The 26,917-nt window shown below is 50.5% G+C and overlaps 7 protein-coding genes across 8 annotated transcripts; 3 read left to right on the top strand and 4 right to left on the bottom strand.

Moving 5' to 3' along the window:
* Positions 1 to 13: 13 nt before the first annotated feature.
* LOC120961676 (mediator of RNA polymerase II transcription subunit 24) lies at positions 14 to 8,707 on the bottom strand. The gene is made up of 5 exons (XM_040385615.2): positions 8,476 to 8,707; positions 7,072 to 7,158; positions 4,735 to 7,004; positions 4,133 to 4,672; positions 14 to 152 (listed from the first exon to the last, which is right to left on the bottom strand). Exons 1-5 carry the CDS (start codon positions 8,587 to 8,589, stop codon positions 53 to 55), a joined length of 3,111 nt encoding a protein of 1,036 aa, XP_040241549.2. The 5' UTR covers positions 8,590 to 8,707; the 3' UTR covers positions 14 to 52.
* On the bottom strand, positions 1,281 to 4,100 carry LOC120961678 (uncharacterized). The gene is made up of 2 exons (XM_040385617.2): positions 3,304 to 4,100; positions 1,281 to 3,236 (listed from the first exon to the last, which is right to left on the bottom strand). Exons 1-2 carry the CDS (start codon positions 3,840 to 3,842, stop codon positions 2,117 to 2,119), a joined length of 1,659 nt encoding a protein of 552 aa, XP_040241551.2. The 5' UTR covers positions 3,843 to 4,100; the 3' UTR covers positions 1,281 to 2,116.
* LOC125906814 (chaperone protein DnaJ) lies at positions 7,165 to 8,619 on the top strand. Its single transcript, XM_049607327.1, has one exon. It carries the CDS (start codon positions 7,186 to 7,188, stop codon positions 8,452 to 8,454), a length of 1,269 nt encoding a protein of 422 aa, XP_049463284.1. The 5' UTR covers positions 7,165 to 7,185; the 3' UTR covers positions 8,455 to 8,619.
* Positions 8,708 to 8,909: 202 nt separating the features above from the next.
* LOC120961006 (mediator of RNA polymerase II transcription subunit 8) lies at positions 8,910 to 9,978 on the bottom strand. Its single transcript, XM_040384545.2, has 2 exons — positions 9,649 to 9,978; positions 8,910 to 9,568 (listed from the first exon to the last, which is right to left on the bottom strand). The coding sequence occupies exons 1-2, from the start codon at positions 9,811 to 9,813 to the stop codon at positions 8,984 to 8,986; spliced, it is 750 nt and encodes a 249-aa protein (XP_040240479.1). The 5' UTR covers positions 9,814 to 9,978; the 3' UTR covers positions 8,910 to 8,983.
* Positions 9,979 to 10,260: 282 nt separating this feature from the next.
* Positions 10,261 to 14,355, top strand: LOC120961002 (WD repeat domain phosphoinositide-interacting protein 2). Its single transcript, XM_040384537.2, has 6 exons — positions 10,261 to 11,575; positions 11,658 to 11,870; positions 11,956 to 12,127; positions 12,201 to 12,937; positions 13,005 to 13,132; positions 13,203 to 14,355. The coding sequence occupies exons 2-6, from the start codon at positions 11,803 to 11,805 to the stop codon at positions 13,355 to 13,357; spliced, it is 1,260 nt and encodes a 419-aa protein (XP_040240471.2). The 5' UTR covers positions 10,261 to 11,575; positions 11,658 to 11,802; the 3' UTR covers positions 13,358 to 14,355.
* Positions 14,356 to 14,987: 632 nt separating this feature from the next.
* LOC120961005 (uncharacterized) lies at positions 14,988 to 15,937 on the top strand. The gene is made up of 2 exons (XM_040384543.2): positions 14,988 to 15,144; positions 15,227 to 15,937. The coding sequence occupies exon 2, from the start codon at positions 15,266 to 15,268 to the stop codon at positions 15,845 to 15,847; it is 582 nt and encodes a 193-aa protein (XP_040240477.2). The 5' UTR covers positions 14,988 to 15,144; positions 15,227 to 15,265; the 3' UTR covers positions 15,848 to 15,937.
* Positions 15,938 to 20,503: 4,566 nt separating this feature from the next.
* Positions 20,504 to 25,246, bottom strand: LOC120961003 (guanine nucleotide-binding protein subunit beta-1). 2 transcript variants are annotated; one of them, XM_040384538.2, is made up of 2 exons: positions 24,916 to 25,246; positions 20,504 to 22,400 (listed from the first exon to the last, which is right to left on the bottom strand). In XM_040384538.2, exon 2 carries the CDS (start codon positions 21,731 to 21,733, stop codon positions 20,711 to 20,713), a length of 1,023 nt encoding a protein of 340 aa, XP_040240472.1. In that variant the 5' UTR covers positions 21,734 to 22,400; positions 24,916 to 25,246; the 3' UTR covers positions 20,504 to 20,710. The 2 variants fall into 2 exon arrangements, with proteins under 2 accessions (XP_040240472.1, XP_040240473.1); XM_040384539.2 differs by lacking the exon at positions 24,916 to 25,246 and adding an exon at positions 22,592 to 22,711.
* Between the last annotated feature and the right edge of the window lie 1,671 nt (positions 25,247 to 26,917).

Below are 26,917 nucleotides of genomic sequence, written 5' to 3' on the forward strand. Positions count from 1 at the left end.
TTTTTTCTGTTTTTAACTAATAAACTCAAATCACGTAAGTCGCCGTAATGATCTACAACTTAATGCTTTCCTTTCGCATCTGAATGTTGCGCAGCAGACAAATGTCGGACATTGCAAACTGGCGGCCGCTCGGTGTGTTCAGGTCATACAGTCTGTAAGGGAGAGAGAGAGGAGCAGAAGAAAAGTATGCATTATTAAAGGGAATTCTTAAGTACATTGCTAACCTAGTATGTGGCTTCTTTCAAGACAAATCACTATGCGCTAGTGATGGGTCATGCGACTCCACTAACGGATTGACCAAGAGTCGGGTACAGCTAGGCTTGAATCGATTCCGACCTGTCGATGCAACGAGTTCAGTAGGTTCAGCAACACATAAGCGATTCCGACCCGTGGGGGCAATAGGTGCATACGAGTTCAATTGGTTTAGTAGGCTCGGTGGGTTCAATGGGATTTCTTCCTTGACCAATTTGATTATCCTAATCCAAGTAACCATTGTTTTATCCTTCCAAATCCTTCCACGTCATAGGGACGTCACACCGCTTGATTTGTATGGGAGAGTGTATACGCCCCGTCAAAAGATTATAGGGTTGCATGGCTGAAATCCAGTTTACGCCAAGGTTTACGCTTCGTGTGACGTCCGTAATCCAATAAGAATTTTGCTGGAAACCCGATCAATCCTATCCGAGCGGATAATCGGGTAAACGTGAAAGGGTTAAATGTAATATAAAAGTAGGCGTTGCCTTGCAGTTAACACCTTTAATTTCAACATCATAAAAAGAACAAAGCCCCTGGATTTCCAAGCTAAACACCTCCTTCCGTTAGTATAGGCTCCCCAACCATTGGATCAGAAGCAACTAGCGGGAAGGTCTGGCCAGTAGGCAAAGTGTCAAAGACAAAAGTTCAAAGCAGTTTGTTGCTGAGGGCCAATCCTTCGCGTGGCCTACCTGTAACAATGCGAGTTTAGTAGCCTTTGATAGGTTTGATGGGTGTCTGGTTAGGAATCCCACAGGGGTCTGAGGCAAGGTGATGGACTCTCCTGTCTACTCTTCAACATCGCCCTGGAAGGTGGCATTCGAAGCGCGTGGCTAGACAACAACATCTGTGGCGCGACATCTTGGTCCGGTCTCTCCAACTCCATGGCTTCGCGGATGATATCGACATCATCGGCAGGACAACAGCGAAGGTGTGTGAGGCGTACACCCTACTCAACCGCGAAGCAGCAAGAATTGGATTGAGAATCAATGCGACGAAGACGGAATACCTGCTGGACGGAGACTCTGACCATTTGGGAAGCAGTGTATTAGTTGACGGCGACAATCTCGAGGTAGTAAAGGGGTTCTGCTATCTCGGGACGGTCGTTACTTCGCACAACGACATCAGCAGCGAAATCCGGAGACGCATTGTGCAGGGATGCAATCATGCATACTTTGGGCTTCACCGACTGAGATCCAGAAGACTTCGAGACCGCACGAAATGTGAGATATATCGCACATTGATTCGTCCGGTGATCCTCTTTGGACACCTAAGACTTAGACCATTCGAGAGGAGGATGCAAACGCTCTAGGCCTGTCGCTGCAAACACTCTAGGCGTGACTCCTGCCGGACTCATGTCCCACCAAAAAGGCGTTCGACAGCGATCCCCAGCGATCAGCATAAGGCGCAGGGGAGCACAGCGAACTCGATGGCTGGATCAGGTGAAGCGAGACCGATCGAAGAATGGGTGTAAGGCTTCAGCCAGAGACAGAGCATACTGGAGAATAATTGTTGACCGTGCAATGTCACACCGACGTGCTCTATCGTGAGAAGGCTAACAAGAGCGAGAACTCGTATGAACCTACCGAACTCGTACGAACGTATTGAACTCGTTGTACCCACGGGTCGGAGTCGCATATGCTTTGATGAACCTACGGAAACCTACTGAATCCAAAATTATGATCCGGAGCGGTCGCATTTGGATGGTTCCGACCCGCCCATCACTAGTATACGCTTTCACAACATTAATCATTTATTGCTAATCGTAATCGATCGACAGTGTGCAAGTGTGCATTTCAACCATCTACCCAACACCCAAATCAATAATCGACCTCAAAGCTAACATCTAATCAATACAAGGCTTTTATGGGCTCCCTCCTTCTTTCCGCTGCTGCTCCCTCTCCTCGTACAGTGCTATCGCCATCTCCTTGCACCGACGACGCACAACCTTCCCGGACGGTGTCATCGGCAACTCGTCGACAAAAAACACTCCCCCACGAAGCCGTTTAAAATCGGCCACCACTTCCGCCAACCCATCGACAATGTCCTGTCCCTCCAGGACCGTCCCCTCCCGCTGCCGCACCGCGAGCGCTACCGGCAGATCGTTCCCCGGCACTGGAATCCCGGTAACGCACACCATCAGCACGCTGCCCGCAAACAGTGCCATAATCTTCGCCTCCAGCTCGCTCGGTGAGACCTGATACCCACCGTACTTGATGATGTCCTTGCGGCGGTCGACCACAAAAAACATCCCCTCCTCATCGTACCGCGCAATGTCGCCCGTATGAAGCCAACCCTCCCGGTCGAGCATTTGCGCCGTTTCCGATGCGTTCCCGTAGTACTCGAGAAACACCAACTTTGCCCTAACCAACAGTTCACCTTCCTCCCCGGCCGCCAGGCAATTGCCCTGTTCATCCACTACCTTCGCCTCCATGCCAGCGTTCGGCGTCCCGACCGCACCCGCTTTGTACGCTCCGGCGGTCGCGAAGCATCCGCCACCGATTTCCGACAGCCCGTAGCCGACGATAAACTTTGCCCGCCGCCGTGGGAGATACTTTTCGAACGAGCTTTTCAGCTCATCGGACACGGCACCACCACCGCACAGCACCAGCCGCACGCTGGAAAAGTCGGCCATCCCGATCGTGCCCTCCCCGAGCAGCGCCAACGCTTGTACCGGCGGCATGAACAGGGTCGTGATGCGGTACTGCTCCACCAGATCGATCAGCAGCCGGGCGGAGAAGCTTTGGCGCGTGATGATGCGCGTCGCCCCGGCGGTGGTTGCGTTGAGCAGTACGCCCAGCCCCGACACCCAGTAGAGCGAGCTGAAGCATAGCACTCGGTCGCAGTCGGTCGCTCGCCACAGGTTGGCGGTGTGCGCGATGCAGATGGCGTGCGAAAGGCAGACACCCTTGGGGAGGCCGGTCGTGCCGGATGAGCACAGTACGATGGCAAGCTCGCGGGCAGGGTCTTCCACGTGTTGGGGACTAAAACAGAAATTACACGTTACCTTTCTCTCACTCTCTGTGCACTCACCCAAGCGGAAATACTCACACGAAACACTCCTCCAGCCCGGTCGGCAGCAGAAAGTCATCCACCGTCGGGTACCCATTCACGCGCTTGCCAATCACAATCAGCTGCGGCGCAATGGCAACCGCTTCGAGCGCTTGCTTCAGCACCGGCACCAGCTCACCATCGCAAATGACCGCTTTCGGTGGGACCGTACGCAGCATGTGCTCGTAATCTTCCGCCCGAAAGGTAGGATCGAGCGTATTGACCGGAATGGCGGCCATAAAACAACCGAACACGATCGCCGCCAACTGGTCGCCGTTGCGGGCGACCAGTGTGACGAGATCACCGCGCGCCAGGCCACAGCTCCCGGTTAACGATTGGGCGAACCGGATGCAGCCAAGGTGCAGCTGCTGGTACGTGAGCGAACGGCCCGTATCGGCACTGATTTGAGCGATCCGGGTCGGGGTGCGCGCCAGCAGACGGTGCAGCAGCTCCCCGAGCCCTTGGGCCGGGTTGTACAGTGGCGCTACGGGTGAGCCGTGCCAAATTTTCGTCCGCTCGTCAAACACCACTTGCGACATTGTTGACACGAATTGTACGATTGACTGTCTGTTCGGGACAGCAACAAAATCATATCGCAACGATGCATTAAATATGTATCGCTGCACACATTCTAGTCAACGAGCGTAAGAATTCCCCTCTAGCTGATGATTTTCCGTGAGCAAACAAGCAATTACCCGTGCTGTTGCAATTTAGCTATTAAATATTCACCCTGAGAACCAAATCGAACCATTCTTGGGCCTGTGGCACGTGAAATGCAAATTGCGACCTTTTCCCCCACTTTAACCCACACTCTACAGCAGCTACATACCTCAGGATGAGTCCCACCGTCATCTCATCGGTGGCGTTGATTTTCAGCAAACTCTGCACCAACCCGTTCGGCAGCAGCTTCAGCACGCACATGATCCGCTCCCGACCACTCTCGACCAGCAGCGAGAGGAACTGAAACACAAAGTACACCTTCGGCGACAGCTCGTCCGTCGCGATGTGCTGCGCGAACGTGCGAAACAGCGTCTGCAGGCAGCTCTGCAGCGGTTCCTTCAACGTTGCGATCGATGCCGCCTCCGTGGTCCAGGCTGAGGCCGTCGATTCGAGGGCACTGTCGAGCGAAAACTCTGTACCGCTGGCGCCACCGGTGGCGGCTTCCGTACAGCCCACTCCCATACCGTCCAGCTCGATCTTGCGCAGCTTGGCGCTGGTGCACAGTGCGTCGAGATCTTCCAGGTCGGAGCTGGCTGTGCCGCGGGTGCGCTTTTTCGTCGCGGTTAGGGACGTCTCCATGGTGACGATGATGCAGTAGACGCAGAGCTTTGCCAGCACGCGTGACTGAGGGTCCACAATATCTGGCGTTCTACGGGGAAAAGGTGGGAATTAATTAATTACATGATAGAAAACGATCAATTGACGACTTACTGTGCTTTGTTGAGCAGCATCATGGGCACGAGCTGCGACAGCAGCGCGATCGTACACCGCTCAATGTCCAGATGCATGATCGCGAATATAATGTCCATCGTTTTGTTCAGGTCGCGCACGTACTTGCACACAAACAGCTTGCCGATCAGCTTCTCCACCAGCCAGGCTGGCCCGCAGGACTGGAGCAGCGTGTCGAGCAGGAAGGTCGTCTCGATCGGCAGCCAGCCCCGTTCGGCGATCGCTTTCCACGCCTCCTCGAACTGCTCCTCCAGCGGCAGATGCGACACGACGTGCTGCTGCTGCTGGCTGGGAAAGAGCGCCCGCAGCTTCGGGTTGACCTGCGGCGTGCGGAGAAACTCCTGCTGCATGCGGCGCACGATCTGGCCCATCAGCCCGAACCGCTCCTTGCAGTAGTCCTGCTGCTGCCACTCGTCCGCCAGCGGCCCGGCCAGCGCACTGCACAGCTGCTGCACCATGTTCATCGGCTTCAGCTGCTCGTCCTGTCGCACCATCTGCATGTACGCGCACAGCCACGACGCAGCACAGACGGCGAACGTGCTGAAGTACGCCTTCAGCCCGTCCAGCATCTTCTTGATCTCGAGCGGCGCGATCGATTCGCTTTCCCACGCCATCAGCACCTGATGGACGAGGGCCGGGATCGTGTAGCAGATGTCCTCCCAGCGCAGACTGGACGCTTTCAGCCCGACGTACATGCCCTCGCTGTTGTTCATCGCCATGATCAGCTCCTCCAGCACCATCGGGTCGGCCTGCTTCACCATCGTCATGGGCGATTTGGTCTTCTTGCGCTCCACCATGTAATCGCGGACCCACTTTTCGAAGAAGCTGTTGCCGCCCTCCGCCAGAATCACGTCCGACCCGTAGCTTTGCGCGATGCTGGCCAGTATCATGAACGACACGTCGAACAGTGCGCTGCGCGTCGTCGGCGCCTTGCCAATCTCCGCGGTCGTCGCCTGCTTCGCGTAGTCGTTGCACTTCAGCAGCCCCGAGATGAACGCCTTAAACTTGCCCTCGACGGACGCGACCGACAGCACCAGATCGAGACTGTTGCCCGTCAGCACCTGGCACAGCATGGCGAGCAGTGCGTCCTGCACCTTGCTGCAGTCGGTGCTGAGCGCCTTCAGGATGCCCGCCAGCGGCGACTCCACGCGAAACACAAACTTCAGCATCATCGTGAGCGGCGCACTGTTCGCGTCGAGCTTGTGCAGCCCGGCCGTGACCGGTTCGCGCAGCGCCACCAGCTGCTTCACGTGCGTGTCGGTCAGCAGCTGCAGCTTGACCATTTCCTTCAGCAGACACTCCACCACGTTGCAGGCACACTTCATGTCCATGTAGTCGAGCACGGGCGTGTCCTGGAGCAGCAGCTCGAACGCTTCCAGCACCTCCACGCTGTAGGTCGCGCCGGTCGCCTCGTCCTGCTGCTCGGCGCCGTTCGTTTTCGCGTGCAGCTGGTGCAGTATGTGGGGCACCTTGATGAAGGCGAACGCGCACAGCAGCGACTCCTTCGCCGTGCCCTCGACGTTGTTCAGCGCGATCAGGCAGCCGCGCATCAGCTCGCAGTACAGCCGGGCGTACGTGAAGCCCTTCAGCCGCTTCAGGTTGATCAGCTGCGCGACGTACTGGTGCGTGTCGCACATCGGGTTCAGCAGCACCTCGATCGCGATCAGCGGCTGCAGGCTGTATGTGATCGGCTCCACCTTACCGCCGTCGAACGGTCGCATCTCCAGCGCGTCCACCTCGAGCAGCACGAGCTTGCGCATGCAATCCGTCACGGTGAGGCTGTTCGCGTTGCCACCACCCACGTTCGCCACGTACCCGGTCGTGAGGGTGAGATTGCTGATGCCATTGAAGCGCTTCTGCAGCGCTATGAACAGCTCCGGATCGTCGCACTTGCCGATGGACAGCACGCCCAGTAGGAACGGGTTCTCCACGATGCGCTCCAGCACGACCGCAACGCGCTGCACGACCTCCTCCTCCTCGGGCTGCAGCGTGCTGTCCTCGGCGTACGACTGCAGCACGCACTCGTAGATCTGCAGCAGCCAGTGGACGAGCGAAACGGTCGCCTTCGTAAGGATCGCTTCCTCCTGCTTGCCCCGGCACGTCACCCCATCGATGATGGACTTGAGGAAGTCGAGCAGCGCGATCAGACAATGGTGCTTGTCGAACTGGTCGTACTTGGCGATGCGGTTCAGCACGGCAGCGTGGGAAATTAGGTGCGCACACAGCGAATGCTTCAGGTAGGAGAGAAATAGCTGGAAAAGGAGGAAATAATGAGGTTGTATAAAAAGGGACCAACTGACGGTTTTCCTTCATGCTTACCATATTCGCTCCCGATCCAACCACCGCCTGCTGTATGATGGCGTCGGCCAAATTGTACACATCGCCACTAACACCACGGGTGAGAATCTGAAAAGAAACGCAAAATCACGCAAAATGAGATCGCAGCAACCATGGCAAAAGAAAAACACCATCTTTCCCCGCACAACAGGTATGGCGGACAAATTTCGTCTCGGATCCGGGCTGATACGCCTCATCGGTGGCGCTAGGGGGAAAAAATTCTCGTTCCCATCCGGCGACAAATCGGCCGACAAGCAGCCATCCTCCAAATCAACGGGTAAATCGTCCTCCAAAGCCTTGCCGCCACCCAAAGTGACACCGCCCAAAGATTTCTACGCCGTGCTTGGGGTGAGCCGTACAGCTTCCTTCAACGACATCAAAAAGGCGTACTACGAGCTGGCCAAACAGTTTCACCCGGACCGGCGGACGGCGCAGCAAAACAGCAACTCCACCGCGAAGGAATCGACGGCGGCGATGGAGAAGAAGTTTAGCCAAATTACCGAAGCGTACGAAGCATTGCTGGTCGAGGTGAAACACCGCACCGAAAGCGTCGTCGACCTCAATCCCAGCCTGTACAGAGATTTGCAGAAGAAGCACATGCTGCTGCCGAAGAACGGGCAAAGCGGCAACACCGCACCACCGACCACACTGATCAACGAGCTCAACTACGAGGACGTGGTGCTGACGCTCACGTTCAAGGAGTCGATCGAAGGAACGGTCCGCGAGCTTACACTGCCGATCGGCGTCAAGTGTGACCGATGCTCGTACACCGGCACCCAGTCGGCGCTCGACCCGGAGGGTCTCTGCAGCATCTGCCACGGTACGGGCAAGCAGGAGTTCCACACGGAAAGTGGCAAGCTGCTGATGCCGTGCAAGTTCTGCAACGGTTCGAAGCACACGCCGCACAAGCTGACCTGCCCCAAGTGCCACGGGAAAGGGATTGTGATGAAGCAGCATCCCCTCACCGTGAGCATCCCGAAGGCGTCCCAGCACAAGGACCGGCTGAAGGTGCGCATACCGGGTCTGCAGCGGCAGCTGACCGTTATCCTGCACGTGCAGGACCAGGGCCACTTCCGACGCGTCGGTCTAAACATTTACTCCACCGAGGAGATCACGATGCTGAAAGCGATCCGGGGCGGCGATCTGTCCATCCGCGGCATCAACGGGATCTTCAACGTGTACCTCGAGCCGGGCACCCAGTTCGGGACGGAGCTGCGCATCCCCGGGAAGGGGCTGCTGGACGAGCTGCACCAGGACGTGGGGGACCACATACTGACGCTGCAGATCCGGCTGCCCCGTACGCTCACCCCCCGCCAGCTGCAGCTGCTGGAAGAGTTCGAGCGGGCGGTCCACTGCGATGCGTGATGATCGGTGATGTCCACTTACCGTTTTCACGTTAATGCCCCACTGGCAGTCGGTCCAGCGCTCTTTCCACGCGCGCAGCAGCATCAGCTTCAGCAGGGTCGTTTTGCTGGTAGTTTTCGAGTTGTCCATTATCATTTCGAGGCCGTTTTGTGTTTGCAATAAAAATCTCCGGTAACAGAAGCTGGCTTTGCTGGGGTTTTGGCCCGTTGTTTACATGCACACTACTGTCACACGTATTCACACACACACACGCCAGCGTCACACAGCTTTCACTTTTGTGGAGGGGAGCAAATTGTGTTTACGGTCCCTCGTCCATTGCTCGGCTGTGTGGAAGTAGGGGAAGGCAAGGTTGTTAGAGTACAACAGGTGGGAGACGGTTTTATTTACATTTGTTGTGGTCGCATTCTGCTGAACATTTTCCTCGAACTACATTTAAACACGACGACGAAGGGATGTTAGAGTAAAGATAGAAGATTTTGTGTTTATTTTCAATACAAGCTAATGCGCATTTCACAGAGAGCGTACACTGCTAACGGTACGGATGCACCTGGTTGGCGGACTTGATGTTTGTCTTGATGCCGGACGGCATTTTGCCCATCGGCGCATTGCCGGACGGGGAAACGGCACTCATCGGCGAGCCCTGCCGGATCGCGGGTGGAATCATCACGCCCGCCCCGGTCGGCGGACCCACCGGTGCGGTCAACCCATTGCCCAGCCCGACGGCAGCCACCAGCGCTTGCGTGTCCGCCATCGAGCTGGTCTGCTGGATGCCGGGCCGGGTGGACGATTCATTCTCCCAGTCCTCCTTCGCCTTGCTGATGATGTCCCACACGTGCGATATGACCTTGTTGTACTGGGCGACCTGTTTCATGCTTGCCTCCACGGTGAGATTGTTCGCCTTCGCTTCGTGTGCCGCCTGCCTGCTTTCCGCGCCCGGGTCCGGCTTCGTGCGCAGATAGTCCGGAGCGAGATCGTGCGAAAAGATCGGCACACGGCCTTCGGTTAGCTGCAGCAGCGCTTCGTCCCGCTCGGGCGTTAGCATCAGCGGCAGCACGGTCAGATTGCGCAGTGGTGTGCCGATTTCCGTGCTTAGGATTTTCATCAACCCAGTGAGCTAAAAGAGAGGGGAGGGCAGCTTGTTAACTAAGGCATTCTATTTGAGGGGCAAATGCACGAGACAGCCGCCACACGTACATGGCTGGATATTAGTGCAAAGTTGTCCAGAAACGTGGGCCAGTTAATCGTCTCGTATTCCGTCTCCAGTCGGTGTATCATCACGCCAATCGAATGTTTCAGATCGTTCAGCCGGTTCAGGACAGCTTCCAGCAGCATGTCCAGCTGCTTTTCCTCGCGCTGCATTATGCGTTTGGTTTGTTGAATCCTTCTCACAGTTTAAAACACGAGCATTGCTCGGGAATGGGACTTAAATCAAGATTTTTTGTAGGAAATAGAGAATGCAACGCTCCCGTGCAAGAAACGTAAACAACTTCGTCGATTGTTGCTCTTTTTTTGCTGCTATTTGACAGCTTTGGATCTGTCAACTTGTATGGTGATAATGGGAGGTTAGCTCAACTCGTCGACATGTTTATTTCACTGTGCGCAATTGTTCTATTCTATACAAAAGGTGATTTGTACACATTTTATGGAATATTTAGACATATTTTAAAAATTTTATTTTTATTTTAAATGGCACAAAAAGTAAAATTATCATTATTCTTCATTTCTGACCATCATTCATCATCCATCTCTGACAATCAAAGCCCAACCGTCGTTTCAGCTGACTTTTCAACACACACACATCCAATGCCCACAACCGTACGATTTTCTGCCCTCTTCTCATGCGCACCATACACTCACACACAGCCCAGCCAGTCACAACAGAACAACACACACGATCGTCACGGAAATAAGTTCCCTCGGAAAATTCTGCATCGCCTGCACAGGAGGAAAAAAAGATTGTCCACCTACGCGCTCTAAACTAGCGAAGTACATCGCCCTAACCCTCCGCCAAATCTTGTATCCCCCTCTTGTGTGGAGTTCGCGTCATTCGTCTCATCATCCCCGTTCAAACGACGGGTCCAAGTTCAACAGTTGTGCGTATCGGTGTGTGCCAGGGCCAGTGGAAGGAGCGCTAAAAGGCAATAACAAAAGCGGCCAAAGAGACTGCAAGGGAACAGCGCAAAAACAAAAATCTCCAAAACAGACCTCCCGAGCAGTAGCAGCTGCGTGCGCGCGCGTGTGTGTGTGTGTGCGTGTTTATGATCGCGATTGGTTTGCGCGATACTGTGTCAGCGAAACCTGTGTGTGTTTGTGTGTGCGCGCTCTGTGTTGTGTGTATATTGCTTTGTGTTTGATAAACTCCGCACTCGTCCGCGCATCCACTTTTGTTTTTCTTTTCCGCCACCGTTCCCTTATCGTGAAGGGGGTCTCCTCGCGCAAAGCAAATCGCGTAGTTGTTGCAAACAACAGTGGTGCGAATAACAAGCTCCCTCGTCCTCCCTCCTTTCCACCCCACACACACACACACACACACAGACTCAATCAAAAGGAAGATTCCATTCCCCGCTTCTCGTCCGGAGATATCGCGGCCCCGCGTGTCTTACCTTCTTTACCTACGCCACAACCGTGTAGCGCGTAGTTTGGTGCGGATTTTCAAGGTTAGTAGTGTGTGAGCGCTAGGAAGGTCCCAAACCCCCTCCATACAAGCGAAATCGGTGTGCTTCTCGGTTTAAAGAACCCTTCCCTTCGTTCGGAGTGCGTTCACACATTCGTTCTCAATCGCTTACCGTAGAAGAAATCGCCCTTCGCTGCGACGGTGTGTCAGTTGGTGCATAGGTAGAGTTGCATCAGCTGTTTCCGAAATAAGAAATTGGTCCTCCCGTCAACGGTGGGACGAATTTGCAGCGATAATAATAATAACATTACAGCGCCACAACCGCCGTGTTTGCGCTCTCCCGTCCGTCGTCGGCCTTGGACATTGGTTCCGCCCGCGAGCAAGCGAGCATCGGCACCCATACACACTAACAAAGAGGGAAGGTGCTCGCTGTGTGTGAGAGAAGGCTGCAGGCCGTGAATCAGCGAACAAACCCAGCAACGCGAAAAACGTCCACAAAGTTCCCCTGTAGGTGCCATTTTTCTGTCCATTCCAATTCCAATCGGAATCAATCTAGAATTTGTCAAACATTTTCTCTTTCCAACACCAGACGTCACCAGCAAAGTCCGCAACACACACACAGCCTGCCCCGAGAGCAAGAAAAAGAAAGCCAAGGGGGAAGCGATAGGGAGGAAATAAACAAAGAACCCCAATTCGCCTACTCGGACGCGAGCCTGTATCTGTTGCGGCAAGCCATGAGCCTTCTGGCGAGAACCGATATAGACGCTGGAGGGTTTTTCGTCAACTTCAATCAGGATTGCTCGTAAGTGTTTTTGTTTTTTTGTTTTTGTTTTGGTGTTTATTTGTGCATTGTTTTGCTAAACTTTACACCCATTTCCAACGCACAGGTCGTTAGCGGTTGGGTCCAAAAATGGGTACAGTTTGTTTTCGCTCAACTCGGTCGACTCGAACCTGGACCAGATCTACACCAGCCTGGCGGAGGACATCTGTCTGGTGGAGCGGCTTTTTAGCAGCTCGCTCGTTGCGGTCGTTTCGCTAAATGCTCCCCGGAAGCTAAAGGTACACAGCTCACCCTCCCCACGTTTCTCCCCCTCAAGTTCACTAAACTCCACCCATTTTCCACCATCGGCAGGTGTGCCACTTTAAGAAGGGCACGGAAATATGCAACTACTCCTACTCGAACACGATCCTGGCGGTGAAGCTGAACCGCTCCCGGCTGGTCGTCTGCCTGGAGGAGAGCCTCTACATACACAACATCCGCGACATGAAGGTGGTGCACACGATACGCGACACGCCGCCGAACAAGACGGGGCTTTGTGCGCTCGCGTCCGACTCGGACCACTGCTACCTGGCCTACCCGGGCAGCGCGACCGTCGGCGAGGTGCAGATCTTCGACGCGGTCAATCTGCACGCGAAAATCATGATCCCGGCGCACGATTCCCCGCTCGCCGCGATCGCGTTCAGCCAGATCGGGACGGAGATAGCGACGGCCAGCGAGAAGGGCACCGTCATACGCGTGTTTTCCGTGAGCGACGGCTCGAAGCTGTTCGAGTTCCGGCGGGGCGTGAAGCGGTGCGTCTCGATAGCGTCGCTCGCGTTCAGCACCTGCTCGAAGTATCTGTGCTGCAGCTCGAACACGGAGACGGTGCACGTGTTCAAGCTGGAGCGCGTGTCGCCGGAAACGAACGATGAGCAGGGCGCAGGGGAGGCGTGGTACGGCAAGATTAGCAAAGCGTTCACCAACTATCTGCCGCTGCCGACGCAGGTGACGGACGTGTTTTCCCAGGGGCGTGCGTTTGCGGCCGCCCTGCTGCCCGTGCCCGGGCTGCGACATTCCTGTGTCATAACAACGATTCAGAAGGCGCTAAGGTGAGACAAGGGGGGGATTTATGCTAAAGCAAGAGAAAAAGGTAAATTCGCCAAATTTCACTTCCAGAATGTTGGTCGCTTCCCAGGATGGATATCTGTACGTCTACCAAATACCGACGGAGGGGGGCGAATGTCAGCTCATTAAGAAGCACGATCTCAGAAATATCGAACTCCCACCGAACCCACCGAGAACGGGTAAGAAGAACAACGATCAGCAGCGATGGATTGAGGGAGCGAAGCTAATGATTGTTTTCCCTCCCGCCAGAATCAGTGCCAATTGGTGTACCGACGGTGGTGCCGTCCGGTGGCTCCAGCTATGCGGCCACCGTCCGCGGTACGGCAGGCAGTAGCGCCGGTAGTGGTGGTGGCGGTGTTGCCGGTTCCGCCGAAGACGACCAACATGACCAGCAAAAGCAGTAATAGTTTGACCCAGCCGAGACGTTACATTGCGACGGTGTAACCAGCACGATCACGGATCACGCATCATCCGGAAGCTCTCTTCATGTTCACAACTCCGCTGGCTGCATCACTTTCATGTGGCTTTGTCGTTGCAGCAGCAGCAGCAGCAGACGATGGAGATACGTCGCCGGCGTCTCACCATGCGTTTGATGATGTCCATCTGCTCCCGTTCGGTACATGCTAAAAGCAAACGTTTCCCCGGGGTAAGAATGTATGCATCATGCAACAAGAAGCAACAACAACATACAACACTAAATGATAACACTTGTAAAAAAAAGGGATGTGGTGTAGTAGCCAACATCCACAACACACCCCGGCTGTGCGGGCGATTCGAAGGCTGTAAGTGTGCTTGCTCTCCCCGGTGGGCGCGTGTGCTCCTCCTGCTTCACAAGCCTGCGGGAGAGAAATGTAGCATCAATGTGATAGAAAGCTGCACACAAAATCACACCCGAGTGAAGGGAGAGAAAACAGTTTGAACTTTGCACTTTGCTATTGGACCTGTTCCATTCGAAAGCTTACAATTCGTAAACGACTTTCCCTCTTCTAACACGTGCAAGCATCTCCGAGGGGTTAACATTACAGTTTCCCCTTGTGCAGATGGTAATTGCAAATTGCATGAAACGTTCAACCCAGTAGATGTTAAATGCAATACATATACACACCGAAACACACATACTTATATATCGCTAATGTGGGACCCTTACTCAGATGATTAAAACTAATCCCGTTTTACACTAGTGAGCTTCGTTTTCCAATGCATCCCGTTGCATCGCTAGTACCACATACACACAGAACCAGATTTCTTTTGCGTTGTGCTGGGAGAAGGGTATGTACGTAGTGCAAGAAACAGTTAAACTTTATCATTTCGTTCGATGTAGTGTAGCATAGCTGGAAAAGAAGGTGTATAAAAAATACGGGAGTTTCCGAAGGAGGCGAAAAACGAGTGACGATAGAAGATAGGAGAAGAGAGAGAGAGAGAGAGAGAGAGAGAGAGAGAGAGAGAGAGAGAGAGAGAGAGAGAGAGAGAGAGAGAGAGAGAGAGAGAGAGAAAAACACTGAAAACTGTGTGCTTCGTGTTGTTTGGAGGCTGTAAAATGAGGAAAAAATAAGATAAAAAAGTATATTTGATCGTAAGGGCTTAATCGGTTAGCAGTATGTCAATGGGAACGAAAGTGCAGCGAGTGGAGAGGGTGATGTTTTCCGGGCTTAACAAGGCTGGAAATGAAACAAAAAAAAAGGTAGAGCCACGGGCAGGGGGACACTCGGAACACCAGAGAAGGTGAGAATTAAACTTCTAGAATCGGTTAATTAAACTTCTAGAATCGTAGAGTTTCATCCATACACTTGAAACGCTCTCCCGAAACAAAAACAAAAAAAAACGTTCTCCGCTGCGCTGAACCCTTGTCGCGGTGGGGTAGATGATCAGTTTTTCTAGACCCGTTGATGGTACTGAATTCAACTTGATTTATCGATAGTGTGTAAGCAAATCAGCCACAGCAAAAAACAATTGATCAATAAAAAAAGAAAAAAACAAAAAAAAACTTTCGAACAAAAACGAAACCACCACCAGGCGTCTCCATCGCCGTCCGTGTGTCGCCATGCCAACGGGGATATTCTGACGATGACATTCCCCGCCCGATTGCAGCTACCATTGGCGAACCACTGTGCAGTCGTCAGGGTGGCAGGGAGGAAGCTAAATTTCTGTGTTAAAGCGTGCAAACAGTTCCAAGGTTTCGCTCCGCGCGAAGGTAAATCTTCACCGAACCTACACTACCGCTTGAAACCGCCCTTTCAAAGATCCTCAACCGGTCGAACATCATGTTTCATCAGTCAAAGCGTACCGCGCCCCGAGTGCTCGCGCTCCATCCGATGGCGAAGGCAAGCTTCGGCACCCCGTCCACCCCGTACTCGGTGCGAACGATGAACTTCCGGCACTGGCAGCATCTGGACAAACCGGCCGCCTATTTCCGCTCCGTCCTGCGCAGCGAGTCGCAGATGTCGCTGAAAACGCTCGCCTCGCTACAGTCGGCGAAAAGTGTGCCGGCACCGAAACCAGTCGAACCGTGCCCGCGGCCCGTCTCCTCCAGCCCGAAGACGAGCCTGGTGGAGACGATCCGTGCGATCCAGTGGAGTAACCTGCAGCCCCATTTCACCACCACGAACGCGCTGCAGTTTGTGCGCCAGCTGCCCTCGAACGCGGCGGCCGCCTACCGGATGGTACTCGATTCGCGTGAATACGAACTGGTGCGCAATGCGGCCGTCGCCACGTGCCAGCTAACGGTGCGCATCGGCCGGACGGCTTACCTGTGGCTGGGACTGTTCCTGGAGTCGCGCGAATACTACTACCTCCGGTACTACACGCTGCTGGCGCTGGAGCAAAGCATCGTTTGGCTGCGCTACGGATTGCGTGCCACGTTCGATTTGATCCGCAGTTGGACGGCTAAGAAGTAAGCCGAAAAGGCTGACCTCGAAGGAATGGTATACAGGTACAAACCCTTTATCAAAAGAACAGTTCACTCCAAACGCACCAACCCACACACATACACTTTTTTGTTCAATTTTATTTTACTTTATTTCTCCGTTTTTTGTTTTCTGTTCAACGACGTACGTGTACTAGATTTTTGTTTGTTTGTTTGTTCTGTGTTGTATTGGTTGCTGCGAATCGATTGGTTTTGTCCTGGGAGCGAGTTCCTTTACACATCAATCTGTTCAAATGTCACTAAACTTACTCTTTTTTTTATAGCGCTCTTGTCCTTTTCACCTTTTTACCACACTTTTACCGTTTCACTTTACGATCTCGGATACATTCTTTGCTTATTCCTGTCAGTGTGTGTTCAACTGTTTGCTTTAATGTTTCTTTTCTTTCTTTGTTCATCTCATGTTTGTTGTGTGTATTTCCCTTGAATGTTGTTATTTTCCTCTTTTATATGTTATTGTTACCGTATGCTGTTCTTTTCTTGTCTGTTCCTTCAAACCTTCACTGCATTTTTCACTTTTTCCATAGCTTTATCCTTCCAATACACATTACCTGCCACGCTGAGTACTATCCTGTTAAATCAATGTTTAAAGTTTTTGTTTGATTTCGCCTTGCTTTTTAGCAATTAGTACTGTTTTATTTATTTCTTATGGTTGCTGTTGTTATTATGGTTTTGTTATGTGTGTGTGTTTGTGTTTTTGTTTTTGCTTTGTTTAAGTAACTGTTTTTTTGGCGGCCAGTTCACAGCCGCATCCGCATAATGCGTGGTTGATTTACTTGATCTTCTTCCTCTCTCCCTCTTCCGTCTGCTTTTGTCTCGTTATTTACTTAAATTTCTCCGCGCTTTTCGACATCTAGAGCTCACGTGTTTTGTTGCGTGTTTCAAATTTTATATGTTTTTGTTTTTGTGTGTGTGTTTTTTTCCCCCTTTGCTTCTGCTTTTTCCTCTCCCTTCGGATATTTTGGTATGCTGTGCTGAATGTTTGTCCCATGCATGTTTGCTTCTTTTCTGCTCCGCTTCCTTCGTCTACTCTCATTTGATGCTATATAGTTTACGTCTAAATGCTAGTTACGCTACACTATTCTTCGCACAATGTTCTTTCTTTGTTTTTACTGCTGCTGCTGCTGCTGCTGCCGCTTTTGTATTTTACTTTACTGTTTCACTGTGCGCACTGTCCGGTTTTCTTTGTGTTTTCTTTCCTTTTTCTTTTGTTTTTTTAGTAGTTTTCAAAGTGAGTTTTATTTGATTGAATACCATACATTATTACGCTCCACTTGCATTGTTTTTGTTCCTAGATCTATCGTTCCTAATATTTTTTCCTCTCTCTATCTCTCTCTCTCTCTTTCTCTCTCCCTCTCCCTTCGCTTGTTTTAATGAAGCACTTTTTGCACATGGTAACACACACACATACACACGAATGATAAGTTTCTACGGGCTAATGTTTTCCCCTTTTATTTGTTTTTTGTTCTTTTTTTTCGCTTTTTCTTTCTTCTTCATGTAATAGCCACTCTTTTTTTTACGATTTGCATGATTACCATCCGTCAGTTTTGGTCAGAAATTAGCAAAGAGAAGAAAAAAGAAACACTTGCCTCTCGTTCGACGTTCTTTCGGCTCGCGAGAGTTGGTGAGAAAGCGTGGAAGTAATTGGTTTTCAAAAAATGTCACAAAACACCCACTTAGCCAGCCCGTGTAGTGTGGTGCTGGTGTGCTGCAGGCCCGGCAAATCCGACCGCTCCGACTCCGAAAGAGGCCGGAGCATTCTCCCATAACATGTTGCATTTTCCACTCCGTATGAGGTCCAGCCTCTTCAGCTTTAGGTTCGTCGCTTTCCCTCTTTTCACTTTTCTTCTCTCTCTCTCTCTCTCTCTCCCCCCATCAAGAGGCGCTGTATTGAGGCTCATTGCGAGCCGAATAAGAGAATTAACTTTCGTTTTCTTATAAAACATGCACCACGTGTTTCATCCTTTCATCCATCCGCGCACCATTGTAATGTGCGGAACTAGAGACTAGACGAGAGTAGAAGCACACGTGTACACACACGTGCCCGTACTTGGTATGAAAGCAAAATCATGTATCCCCTCCGTTGCAGAATGCATTGCAAAGACTCGGTAGCTGTAGAGTTTGAGTGTGTTTGTTTTGCTTTGTTTTTTTCTTTTATTTGAATGTATTACAAAAAGTTCTCTCACACCGATCGGTAAGAATTCTTTTTTATTTTTATTTTTTTTTTTCAAACGAACGCTCTCGTTCTGTCCCTCCGAAAAGCGTGCATTTAGCAACAACTGGCTGGCCGTTTTAATACTGGTGGCGTGGCACAGAAAAGAACATGAACGTTCCAGCGATGATCTATAATGCCCGAGATTGTGCTTCTTATGTACACCATGCAGCAGTCGCGCTGTGAGTTAGTGTCTGTTGTATTGTTTTATGCGCAGTTACTTTGGTTCATCTATTTCATTGGTGGTTGCCTCTCTCTCTGTTAGTTAGTAGCTTAGTGCAAAGCGATGCTATTGCGTAAACCTAACTTCCAAACCGATCAAAAACATATCCCTTTAGTATTATTGATTTTGTGTTTCCTTGCTTTTTTTTCTAATCATTCCGTAATTATGCAAGATGAGATTGTTTGATGAGAAGGGAAAACAATGAATTTCGGTACTGTTTTAACTACGCTTAACTCCACAAACACGTACACAAACAAGAAAGCGGGCAAATGAAAAGCTTCCACTACTATCGTTTTGTTCTTTCCTTGGTTGATTTCCGTTTACTTTTACTACATATTTGTTTCCTTCGCGTTCTTTCTCAAAGTTGAAGTTTTAATCGAATTTATTTTTTCCTCCTTTCTTAGTGTTACCTTTGCTTAAAGTGATAAAGTGTGCTTGTGCGCGTGTGTGTACATGAGGGGGGGGGGGGGGGGGGGATGAGTTCGCTGAAAAGCTGAATGGGAATGGTGATGTTAGAAATCAAAGAACAACACAAAAACGCCTTACTATTATGATGCTCCCCGAGTAGTGGGGTAGTAGCAGTAGTAGTTTGTGCTAGTAGTCTGTCCCCAAAATGGCAACAACTTAGTCAAAAGAGAGGGAGGAGGAGAACGGAGCAAGCAAAACTACTTTCTTTTACTATAAAGAGCATCATTTTGCTTCACTTGTTTTGTTCATGTTACCACCCGAACTCCTCGAACTTTATGCTGGATAGAGTGAGAAAGGAGGAGTTCATTATTTTTGTTGCTTTGTTTTATTTTCAAACGCGCTCAAAATTTGCATACCGAGTTTTGTGCGCCCGACACACACACACACACACACACATTGTTGCTGCTGCGTTTCAATTGTTTATTTGCAATTACTTAAACGTTACCACGCCTCCAACCTGAACGGTCACGGTGTTCGTCACTACCGGTTCACTAGCTTATGATCATATATTACAGGGACAAATATTAGTATATATGTATGCATGTGTGTGTGTGTGTGTTTCTTTGTTCTTTTTGTTTGTTTGTTGCTGCTACTTGTTGGTTTGCTGCTTCCACATTGCCGGTCACACCCGGTCACTATCAAAACGGATACGCTTGCGCGAGTTTAGTTTAGTAGTTTGCTGTGTAGTAGTAGTCATAATAATAATAGTAGTAGTAGTAGTAGTAGTAGTAATAGTAGTAGTTTATCTGCCATTTATCTAACCAAGATTCGTCTAATGCTGCCTGTTGCTGCTTGGCTAGGAGATTAGTACTATAGCTCTCTGCATCGTTTCCCTATCGTGAGTGTGGTTGTATGTGTGTGTGTGTGGTCCTGCCCTTACCCTACATCTTATCTCTGTGTTCGTGTGATTGTATGTGTACTGAAGGAGAGTGTGTGTGTGCGTGTATAGCTATGCATTAGTTTAGTATTTAGTACGTTTTTCTTTTGGGTTGGTTTTCGGCGTACATGGGACCGCGTCGGGCGACGTTTACAACGCACATGCCTAATACCAATCGAACTGCAAAAAAAGTCGTCTTACGCCCATGCTGCAACCGTAATAAACATTAAACCGAAAAATGCAATATTGCAACCGAAAAAGCAGTTTTTTGTTGCGATCGATACAGCCCCGAAGCAACTGGGAGAAAGCCTGGTGCTAGTAGAATGAACATTTATTTCTCTGCACTGCTCTGCATTCATCATGACATTGGTTCATTTCCGTACTACTCCATGTACTAGCCATCTTTTACTTATGATCAAACACACACACATTTGCTTTGATTTTTTCTTCCACTTTCCTATTACCAGCTTGTATGTTGAGGATTTTGTAAATGGCATTGAAACGCAAACATTGGATAATGTCCTTCGCTTTGATAATGATTATGAACTCTGTTTGTGTGTTTATACGCGTGTAGTCCATTACTTAGTACATAGAGCGGACTTGGGACCACTTGTTTTGTATCGTCAAGATCGCCTTTGCTTTTGTTGAATGCTTGTGCTTGTGTGTGTGTTGAGTTGGAAAATCGTGTGAGTTTGTGCGGTTCTTCTTCATTCACCGTTGTGTGTTTTTTTTTCTTCTTCTGTTGCGTTTATAAAAAAGAGCTTTCAAGGTCAATTTCAGCGGCCACTAAGTTTGTTTTTCTCCCGCCACTAAGAGTTTGTGTGTGTGTGTGTGTGTGTTGTTGGAACTGAAAAATCTCGTACCATTTATATTTATAATGTATGTATGTATACATGTATATGCGTGTGTTTGTGTACGCGTGTGTGTGTGTGTTTATGCTTAATAATCTAAATGGCAGCTCCCCTTCCCTTGTAACGCTTGCTGCGCTGCTCCGTCCACGATCTGCACGCGTGCACGCCACGCCTCGCTCAGCTACTACCTGTGTACTACGCAACACTTAGTTCCATACTCGCAGGAACGAGTCCCAGGACCCTGTCGCCACCGCCATACCGTTCTCGGTCACGCCTAAGCAGGACACGCGGTTGTCGTGCCCGGCCAGTATGCCCGCCCGCTCCGCCTTCAGCGTGTCCCACACGTTGCAGTTGAAGTCATCGTAGCCCGCCAGCAGCAGCCGGCCCGACTTCGAGAACGCCACGGACGTGATGCCACAGATGATGTTGTCGTGCGAGTACATGGCCAGCTCCTGGTCGGCCCGGATGTCGAACAGCCTGCAGGTGGCATCGTCCGAGCCCGTCGCAAACGCGTGCCCGTTCGGGAAGAAGGTGACCGCATTGATGTCGCTCTCGTGCCCCGGGAACGTCTGCTTGCACTGGCCCTCGCGGATGTCCCACAGCTTCGCCGAGGCGTCGCACGCCCCGGAGACAAACACCCGGCACTGGGGCGACAGCGACAGCGCCATCACGTCGCCGGTGTGCCCCAGGAACGAGGTGCACTGTTGGCCCGTCTCGATGTCCCACAGCCCGCACGACATGTCGCCCGAGCTCGTCACGATCTGGTTGTCATCGAGGAACCGGCAGCAGGACAGGTAGCCCGTGTGGCCGGGCAGCTCCCGCGACACGCGCACGTTGCCCTCGCGCGTCTTCAGATTGTAGATCGAGCAGATGTTGTCCAGGCCGCCGCACGCGACAAAGTTGCCGGACGGGGCGTACGCGCACGTCATCACCCAGGAGGAGCGCAGCGGGATCGCGTGCACCTTGTTGGTCGTGTGCGAGTCCCACACGATCAGCTTGCCGTCCTGCGAGGCCGACACCAGGTTGCGCGAGTCGCTCCCCCAGTGCATCGCGTAGATCTTCGCCAGATGGCCCCGGAGCGTGCGCCGGGTGCGCATCTGTATCCGGCCGATCGGTTCGAGATTGTTCGTCGCCTGGACGAGCGACGTGTCGCAGGCCGCCTTCCGCGCGTCCCGGATCGCATTCTTCAGCGTTTCCGCCTCCTGCCGCAGCGCCTCCAGCTCGTTCATCTCTCTCTGGTGCTTGTGTGTGTTCGGGGTTTTGGGCTTTGGGCTTTTCGCGTGCGGTCTAGCTACACTCGGATAGTCTACGCCTTACAGTCTAACGTTGAAGAAGCAAACCTTTTTGAGCGTAACGTTTCGTTCCGTAATCTAATCCCGGTTTCGGTTCACTATGCCTTGTCACCTTTTTTGTGCATTTAGCTTTGGGCTCTACCTTCAAATACTGTGCGCTATTTGTTACCACACGAACTACTTATCTATCGCTAATGAACACCTTTTTTTGTTTGTTTGTCGCTACTGCTACCGCTGCTGTTTGCTAGTTGTTGTGCTGGTTGTGTCGGTCTATCTCCGTAGCAGGCTCTCCAAATACTCCAAAGGGACACGTGGTAGAGGGAACAACCGTGTTGCTGTTGCTGCAGGAATGTTGTGCCAAAAAGCGGTGTACTTCCTTCACGCGAATGTATGGCCGCTTCGGAGCCTTTCCTTATGTCGTGTTCGGGTGGTACGAGCTGATTCCAATTTCGCCACTCCCGCTTCTCACTCCCCTACACCCACCGATGGTTGTCGTCGATGGTGATGATGATGGTGATGATGATGATGATGATGAAATCACGCCAAACGGAAGGGAACTTGTGGTTTTCTAGGTGTGCTGTTGCGTCTCGAGGCAGTCCTTTTACTGCAGCAGAGAGAAGGAAGAAAGGGACAGAAAGAAAGTAATAAAAGGGATGAGTAAAACAATTCACAAGTTAATGGAGCTTGCTTGGTGTAACTTTTCCGACTTTTCCGACCACCGAAAACGCTCCCTCTTTTAAGTAATAAAAAAACCACATGAAAATGGCAACAGTTTTCTCATATCCCCTCCCTTACAGTGCCACCACTTCGGTTATTGATTTCATTGTGCCCGAATGTTCACTTCACCTCCCAGCCCACTGCTGTTCACGCCGGCCCGTTTAGCGACTTGTTAACATCCTGTTTGGGCGTTTTTCTCCTTTTAAATCTTTGGATGATGTAAATCTGTACTGTTTGAAGTTCAGCAGTTGGTACGGGAATGGAACCACATATTCACACACACACACACACACACACACACTCGGAAAAAAACCTCTCCGCACCGTACTCCAAAAAGGACACACACCCTGCCTTGGGCTGGGGAGCTGAGGCTTTTACTATCGGTTTTTTCCTGAATTTTCCTCACTCCCTCACTCACTCGTACGCAGAGACGCTCTACACACTGTGGGACGTACACAGAGACACACACACACACCAATGCATTTGCTAAAACTCACACACCGCTCTCACCACAGTGGTTTCGCTTCTCACCATACGCAATCCTATTGGCTCACATCGTCCATTCACTCACGCTGGTTTTTCGCACTCCAATCTCACAGTTGGCTTAATCTTAAGCAAACATTTATGCAGAAAATGCCCGAAATTAATGCTAATTTTAAATAATTAATGAATCACAATTACACTCCAAACGGGTTCGTCGTCTACTCACACACTACGACAGTCACTGCCTGACTGTGCCTAACCGTTTGCTGATTTTTTTTCCGCAATCGAAAGGCAATGTATGAGTGAGCGAATACCACCGTCATCGTCATCATCATCACTGTCACAGCTCACCGTCAGCAATGCGTGAGACACAGGTGTGCGCATACACACACTTGTGCGCTCGATCCCATCGATTCCAATTCACTCTTCATCATCTCACTCTGTCCTAAGTATGTGTGTGTGTGTGTGGCTGTGTAAAAGAAAGGAGAGTGTGTGTGTTCGTATCGAGGACGGCAAATATGCGTGCAAAACGCAAACGAGAGGCGCGGTCACGCGCCGACTGTGTGCCTTGTCTCGGTCTGTACGTGGCCGTTGTGCTCGCTGTGCTCGCCGCTGTAATATGGGTGTGTTGTTGGGACGAGACACGGGCCTTGGGACTTGTGCTGTCTACTACTAACTCGCGCGTACTACTAACTCGCGAATGTCGCGTATGCCAAACTGATTGGGAGAAGAATTGTCAAAAGCGCTTAAAATCGGTCAATTCTCCTGGAAAGGCTGAAGTACTTTCACACACAACTACCTATTGTACAAATTTATTCACAAATAAGCGCACAAACACACACACACACACACGCTAGACACTTGGGGATTTGGGGATAGTAGTGTGCGTAGGGCGGCCCTTGCACGTAGGCACCACCAACACGCACAGCGGAAGTTCTTAATCATCTGCATGTATGGTCGAAGTACACGATTTACACCTTTTTGGCACGGAAAACCATGGCCAGCTTTTTGTCGTTTGCTGACTTTTTTTTCCTTCTGTTTGATAGACATGTAAATTCAATTCACATTTCCTTCCGTTCAACACTTGGCTGTACAAACACACACAGATACACTACATAGGCGTACTCACACATATACACGTACTGTTACAAAATTACTAATATACTATCCTGTTCATCCCTCTCCAAAAGAGCAGTAGTAACGAAGAACGGAAAAGAGCGAGAAAGAGAGAGAGAGAGTGAATCAGAGGGAGAGAAAAGTTTCACTGTTGGGGCGAGAGGCACACACGCAACAAAAAAAAACCGTCATACGAGAGTCGATGGAAATGAAACGGGAAAATGGAATCTTTTTGGGTGTGAAAAACGAAACACACACATCAATGGCCAAGGGAGAAAGATAGAGAGATAGAGAGAGAGAGAGAGAGAAGAAGGACGGGCCTTTTGCTCGGCCATGTGAGGGAGACGGGAGCGTCTAGAGATGGGTTTTCGCAGAGACTCTGAAGGGTTAAGACGCCGACGAGGGCGTGTATATGTATAACGGGAAGTTAATGGCGGAACGAGGTGGTGGAACTGGGGGTGGAAGGGTGGATTTTTTCACAATTGATAAGGATAGCCTAAGACCCCCCCCGGGGCAGGTGGCCGGAACACGATCGATGTGTCTTTTTTTTCAACTTCAATGCTTGGTGCTTCTGCTTGTGGGAGGAAAAATGAAATGGAAATCCACATTTTCACACCATTTTCATCCAGCTGTACCATCAGTTCATCCACCCAGCACTACACCACTGCTCAGTTAGCGTACGCGAAAGCACCGTAAAGAAGAAACCGCTTTTCACTGTGACGAAAAGCACTCGCGACAAAAAAAAGGTCGATAAATGTCGGAAAAGTCGGGAAAATTTGACTGTGTTCGGGACCAACGCGTACTTGCATAGCCGTGCCCTTGCGCTACTGCCGAGTCGAACGTGCTGCTGCTGCTGCTGCTGCTTGGCCGCAGGAATTTTCCGACGCAGATTTTCCTCTCTAGCACATTTTCTACCACCACATTATTTCCACGGGCGCTCGAGCCAGGTTTTCACTGTTGCACTGTGCTTTTCTCAATGGGAACCTTTCCTGCCTTTCCTTGGGTAGCGCGTTTGCGGTACACTCTTTTTTCCAGTGCGCGATGCGATTTTCCTACCGAACACCGTGACCAACGCGAACACGACGGACCGACATGGAGAATTTTCCTAATTTCCTCGATGATGACACTTTGCACACTTGCACGCACACACACACACACACGCTTACCTTTTTTGCTCACCTTAACTACCGCTCTCTGCTCTCTTCGCTGTACGGTGTCACTCTCTCTCTCTCTCTCGTTTCAACTGCCGTGTCGATTGCACCGTTTTTCACCAACAGGATAGAGAACGGGCATTTTCCAACGCTCGCACCCACTCACTCACTGGCGTGAGTACATTTTCCCACAAGCTGGATCCACTGTGGATGCCGCTCTCTCTCACGCTCACGCGTAACAGTAGGGTGGTGAGAGCAAACGTTTCCTTCGCTCGAGGGAGGAAAATCGCATGCGCAATGGGGCCGTTGGAGTGCCATTTTCACCGCTCATTAGCGCCCGGTGCAAATGCGATGGCGTTGGAAAAGCCGCTCACCGAGCAGATGCCAAACCGCACCCCAGTGCGACCAGCTTTGAAGGGGCTCAAAACGATAAGTGGTGGATTTGTGGTTTTAATTTGGCACCTTCATAAGTAGAGTAACAAACTATTTTAGAACATTTACTATTCCGTTTTCTCGCTTTAAAATGATTGGAATTGTAAAGAAAAGTTATTAAAAAAAATATAGAAGATGATTCAATCATTGGTAAAAGTAAGGATGAGCCCTCTACGTTACGTTTGCGTTACGCGTTACGCCTACTTATCGCAAACCCAAGCAGCATTTTTGTTGAACGCCTGTTTTTAATCGTCGTGAATGGGCAAATTGATAGATAATTAAATCTAAATATTAATTATTTTTGTGTGATGCCAGTAATACCAATACGCGTAACGCTAACGTAACGTAGAGAGCTGATCCTTTCTGTTATTTCATATTGAACAAGAAAAAGCCTTTATCTAAACGCTGCAAACTCACCACCTCTTTACCGTGGCTTTCTCACCTCTCTGTTCAAAAGGACCGTTAAAAAGCAAACTTTTTAAAACATTCAGCCAGCATTTACCAACCCAACGCCATTAATCATCGCAATTGTCATGGATGCTTGGATGCTTGAGTAATGTTCCGCCTCCATAGCTTAACCTTTGCATTCTTCTTCCATACTTACCCGTTCGTTACCGTCAAGCAAACAACGCTACAACCGGGCTAGTGAAAATCGGAACGTACCAACAGCTTTGTTCTTAATTGTGTATTTTCTTGTCCTTGTATTGATAATAAGATAATTTGTATTTCTATACCATTTTTCATTACCTTTTTATTTTTATTTCCTTTCATTCACTTTCTTATAGACTATATTTTGTTTACTCCTCTTCCTCTTTCGCCCTCTATCTTTTGCCCTCCCGCCCGAATCAGCGCACTTTTTACTGTCGTTTGTTTGGGTTGTTCTGCTTCTTCTTTTTCACATTTTTTTGTTTTGTGTTTCGCAGCTACTCTCTTACGCGTCTTTCCGATCCGATGCGACCGTCGGTTTTCTTCTTCTTCTTCTTCTTCTTTTTATTTCTTTTCTCCCTTTCCTTTAACGCGGTCGCGGTGTAATATTTTCGATATCTCAAAATGTGTAAAAATGGTGATTTGCTTCTCCAACTAGCTCTCTTCTCTCCTGTTTCTCCTTATCGCTTAATTTCTTTGTATTTCTTCCATTTATTCCACCTCCGTCCAACTTTGTTTTTTTTTCTTCTTTCGCACTATCGTTCGATCGCCTACCGTACGTCTAGCTGTTATTGAA

Source organism: Anopheles coluzzii, chromosome 2, assembly GCF_943734685.1.
Source record: "Anopheles coluzzii chromosome 2, AcolN3, whole genome shotgun sequence".
NCBI lineage: Eukaryota > Metazoa > Arthropoda > Insecta > Diptera > Culicidae > Anopheles > Anopheles coluzzii.

What these genes read in the sequence shown, in the direction of transcription:
- LOC120961676 (XM_040385615.2), bottom strand. Translation starts at nt 8,589, where the DNA reads ATGATAATGGACAACTCGAAAACTACCAGCAAAACGACCCTGCTGAAG. An exon ending in GGGGCATTAACGTGAAAACG is followed by an intron (nt 7,159 to 8,475) that starts GTAAGTGGACAT and finishes GTTTCTTTTCAG; the next exon opens with ATTCTCACCCGTGGTGTTAG. An exon ending in ACGGTGGGACTCATCCTGAG is followed by an intron (nt 153 to 4,132) that starts GTATGTAGCTGC and finishes TCTCCCTTACAG; the next exon opens with ACTGTATGACCTGAACACAC.
- LOC120961002 (XM_040384537.2), top strand. Translation starts at nt 11,803, where the DNA reads ATGAGCCTTCTGGCGAGAACCGATATAGACGCTGGAGGGTTTTTCGTC. An exon ending in ATGCTCCCCGGAAGCTAAAG is followed by an intron (nt 12,128 to 12,200) that starts GTACACAGCTCA and finishes CACCATCGGCAG; the next exon opens with GTGTGCCACTTTAAGAAGGG. An exon ending in ACGATTCAGAAGGCGCTAAG is followed by an intron (nt 12,938 to 13,004) that starts GTGAGACAAGGG and finishes TTTCACTTCCAG; the next exon opens with AATGTTGGTCGCTTCCCAGG.
- LOC120961003 (XM_040384538.2), bottom strand. Translation starts at nt 21,733, where the DNA reads ATGAACGAGCTGGAGGCGCTGCGGCAGGAGGCGGAAACGCTGAAGAAT.
- LOC125906814 (XM_049607327.1), top strand. Translation starts at nt 7,186, where the DNA reads ATGAGATCGCAGCAACCATGGCAAAAGAAAAACACCATCTTTCCCCGC.
- LOC120961678 (XM_040385617.2), bottom strand. Translation starts at nt 3,842, where the DNA reads ATGTCGCAAGTGGTGTTTGACGAGCGGACGAAAATTTGGCACGGCTCA. An exon ending in GGGCTGGAGGAGTGTTTCGT is followed by an intron (nt 3,237 to 3,303) that starts GTGAGTATTTCC and finishes TTTCTGTTTTAG; the next exon opens with TCCCCAACACGTGGAAGACC.
- LOC120961006 (XM_040384545.2), bottom strand. Translation starts at nt 9,813, where the DNA reads ATGCAGCGCGAGGAAAAGCAGCTGGACATGCTGCTGGAAGCTGTCCTG. An exon ending in TTGCACTAATATCCAGCCAT is followed by an intron (nt 9,569 to 9,648) that starts GTACGTGTGGCG and finishes CCTCTCTTTTAG; the next exon opens with CTCACTGGGTTGATGAAAAT.
- LOC120961005 (XM_040384543.2), top strand. Translation starts at nt 15,266, where the DNA reads ATGGCGAAGGCAAGCTTCGGCACCCCGTCCACCCCGTACTCGGTGCGA.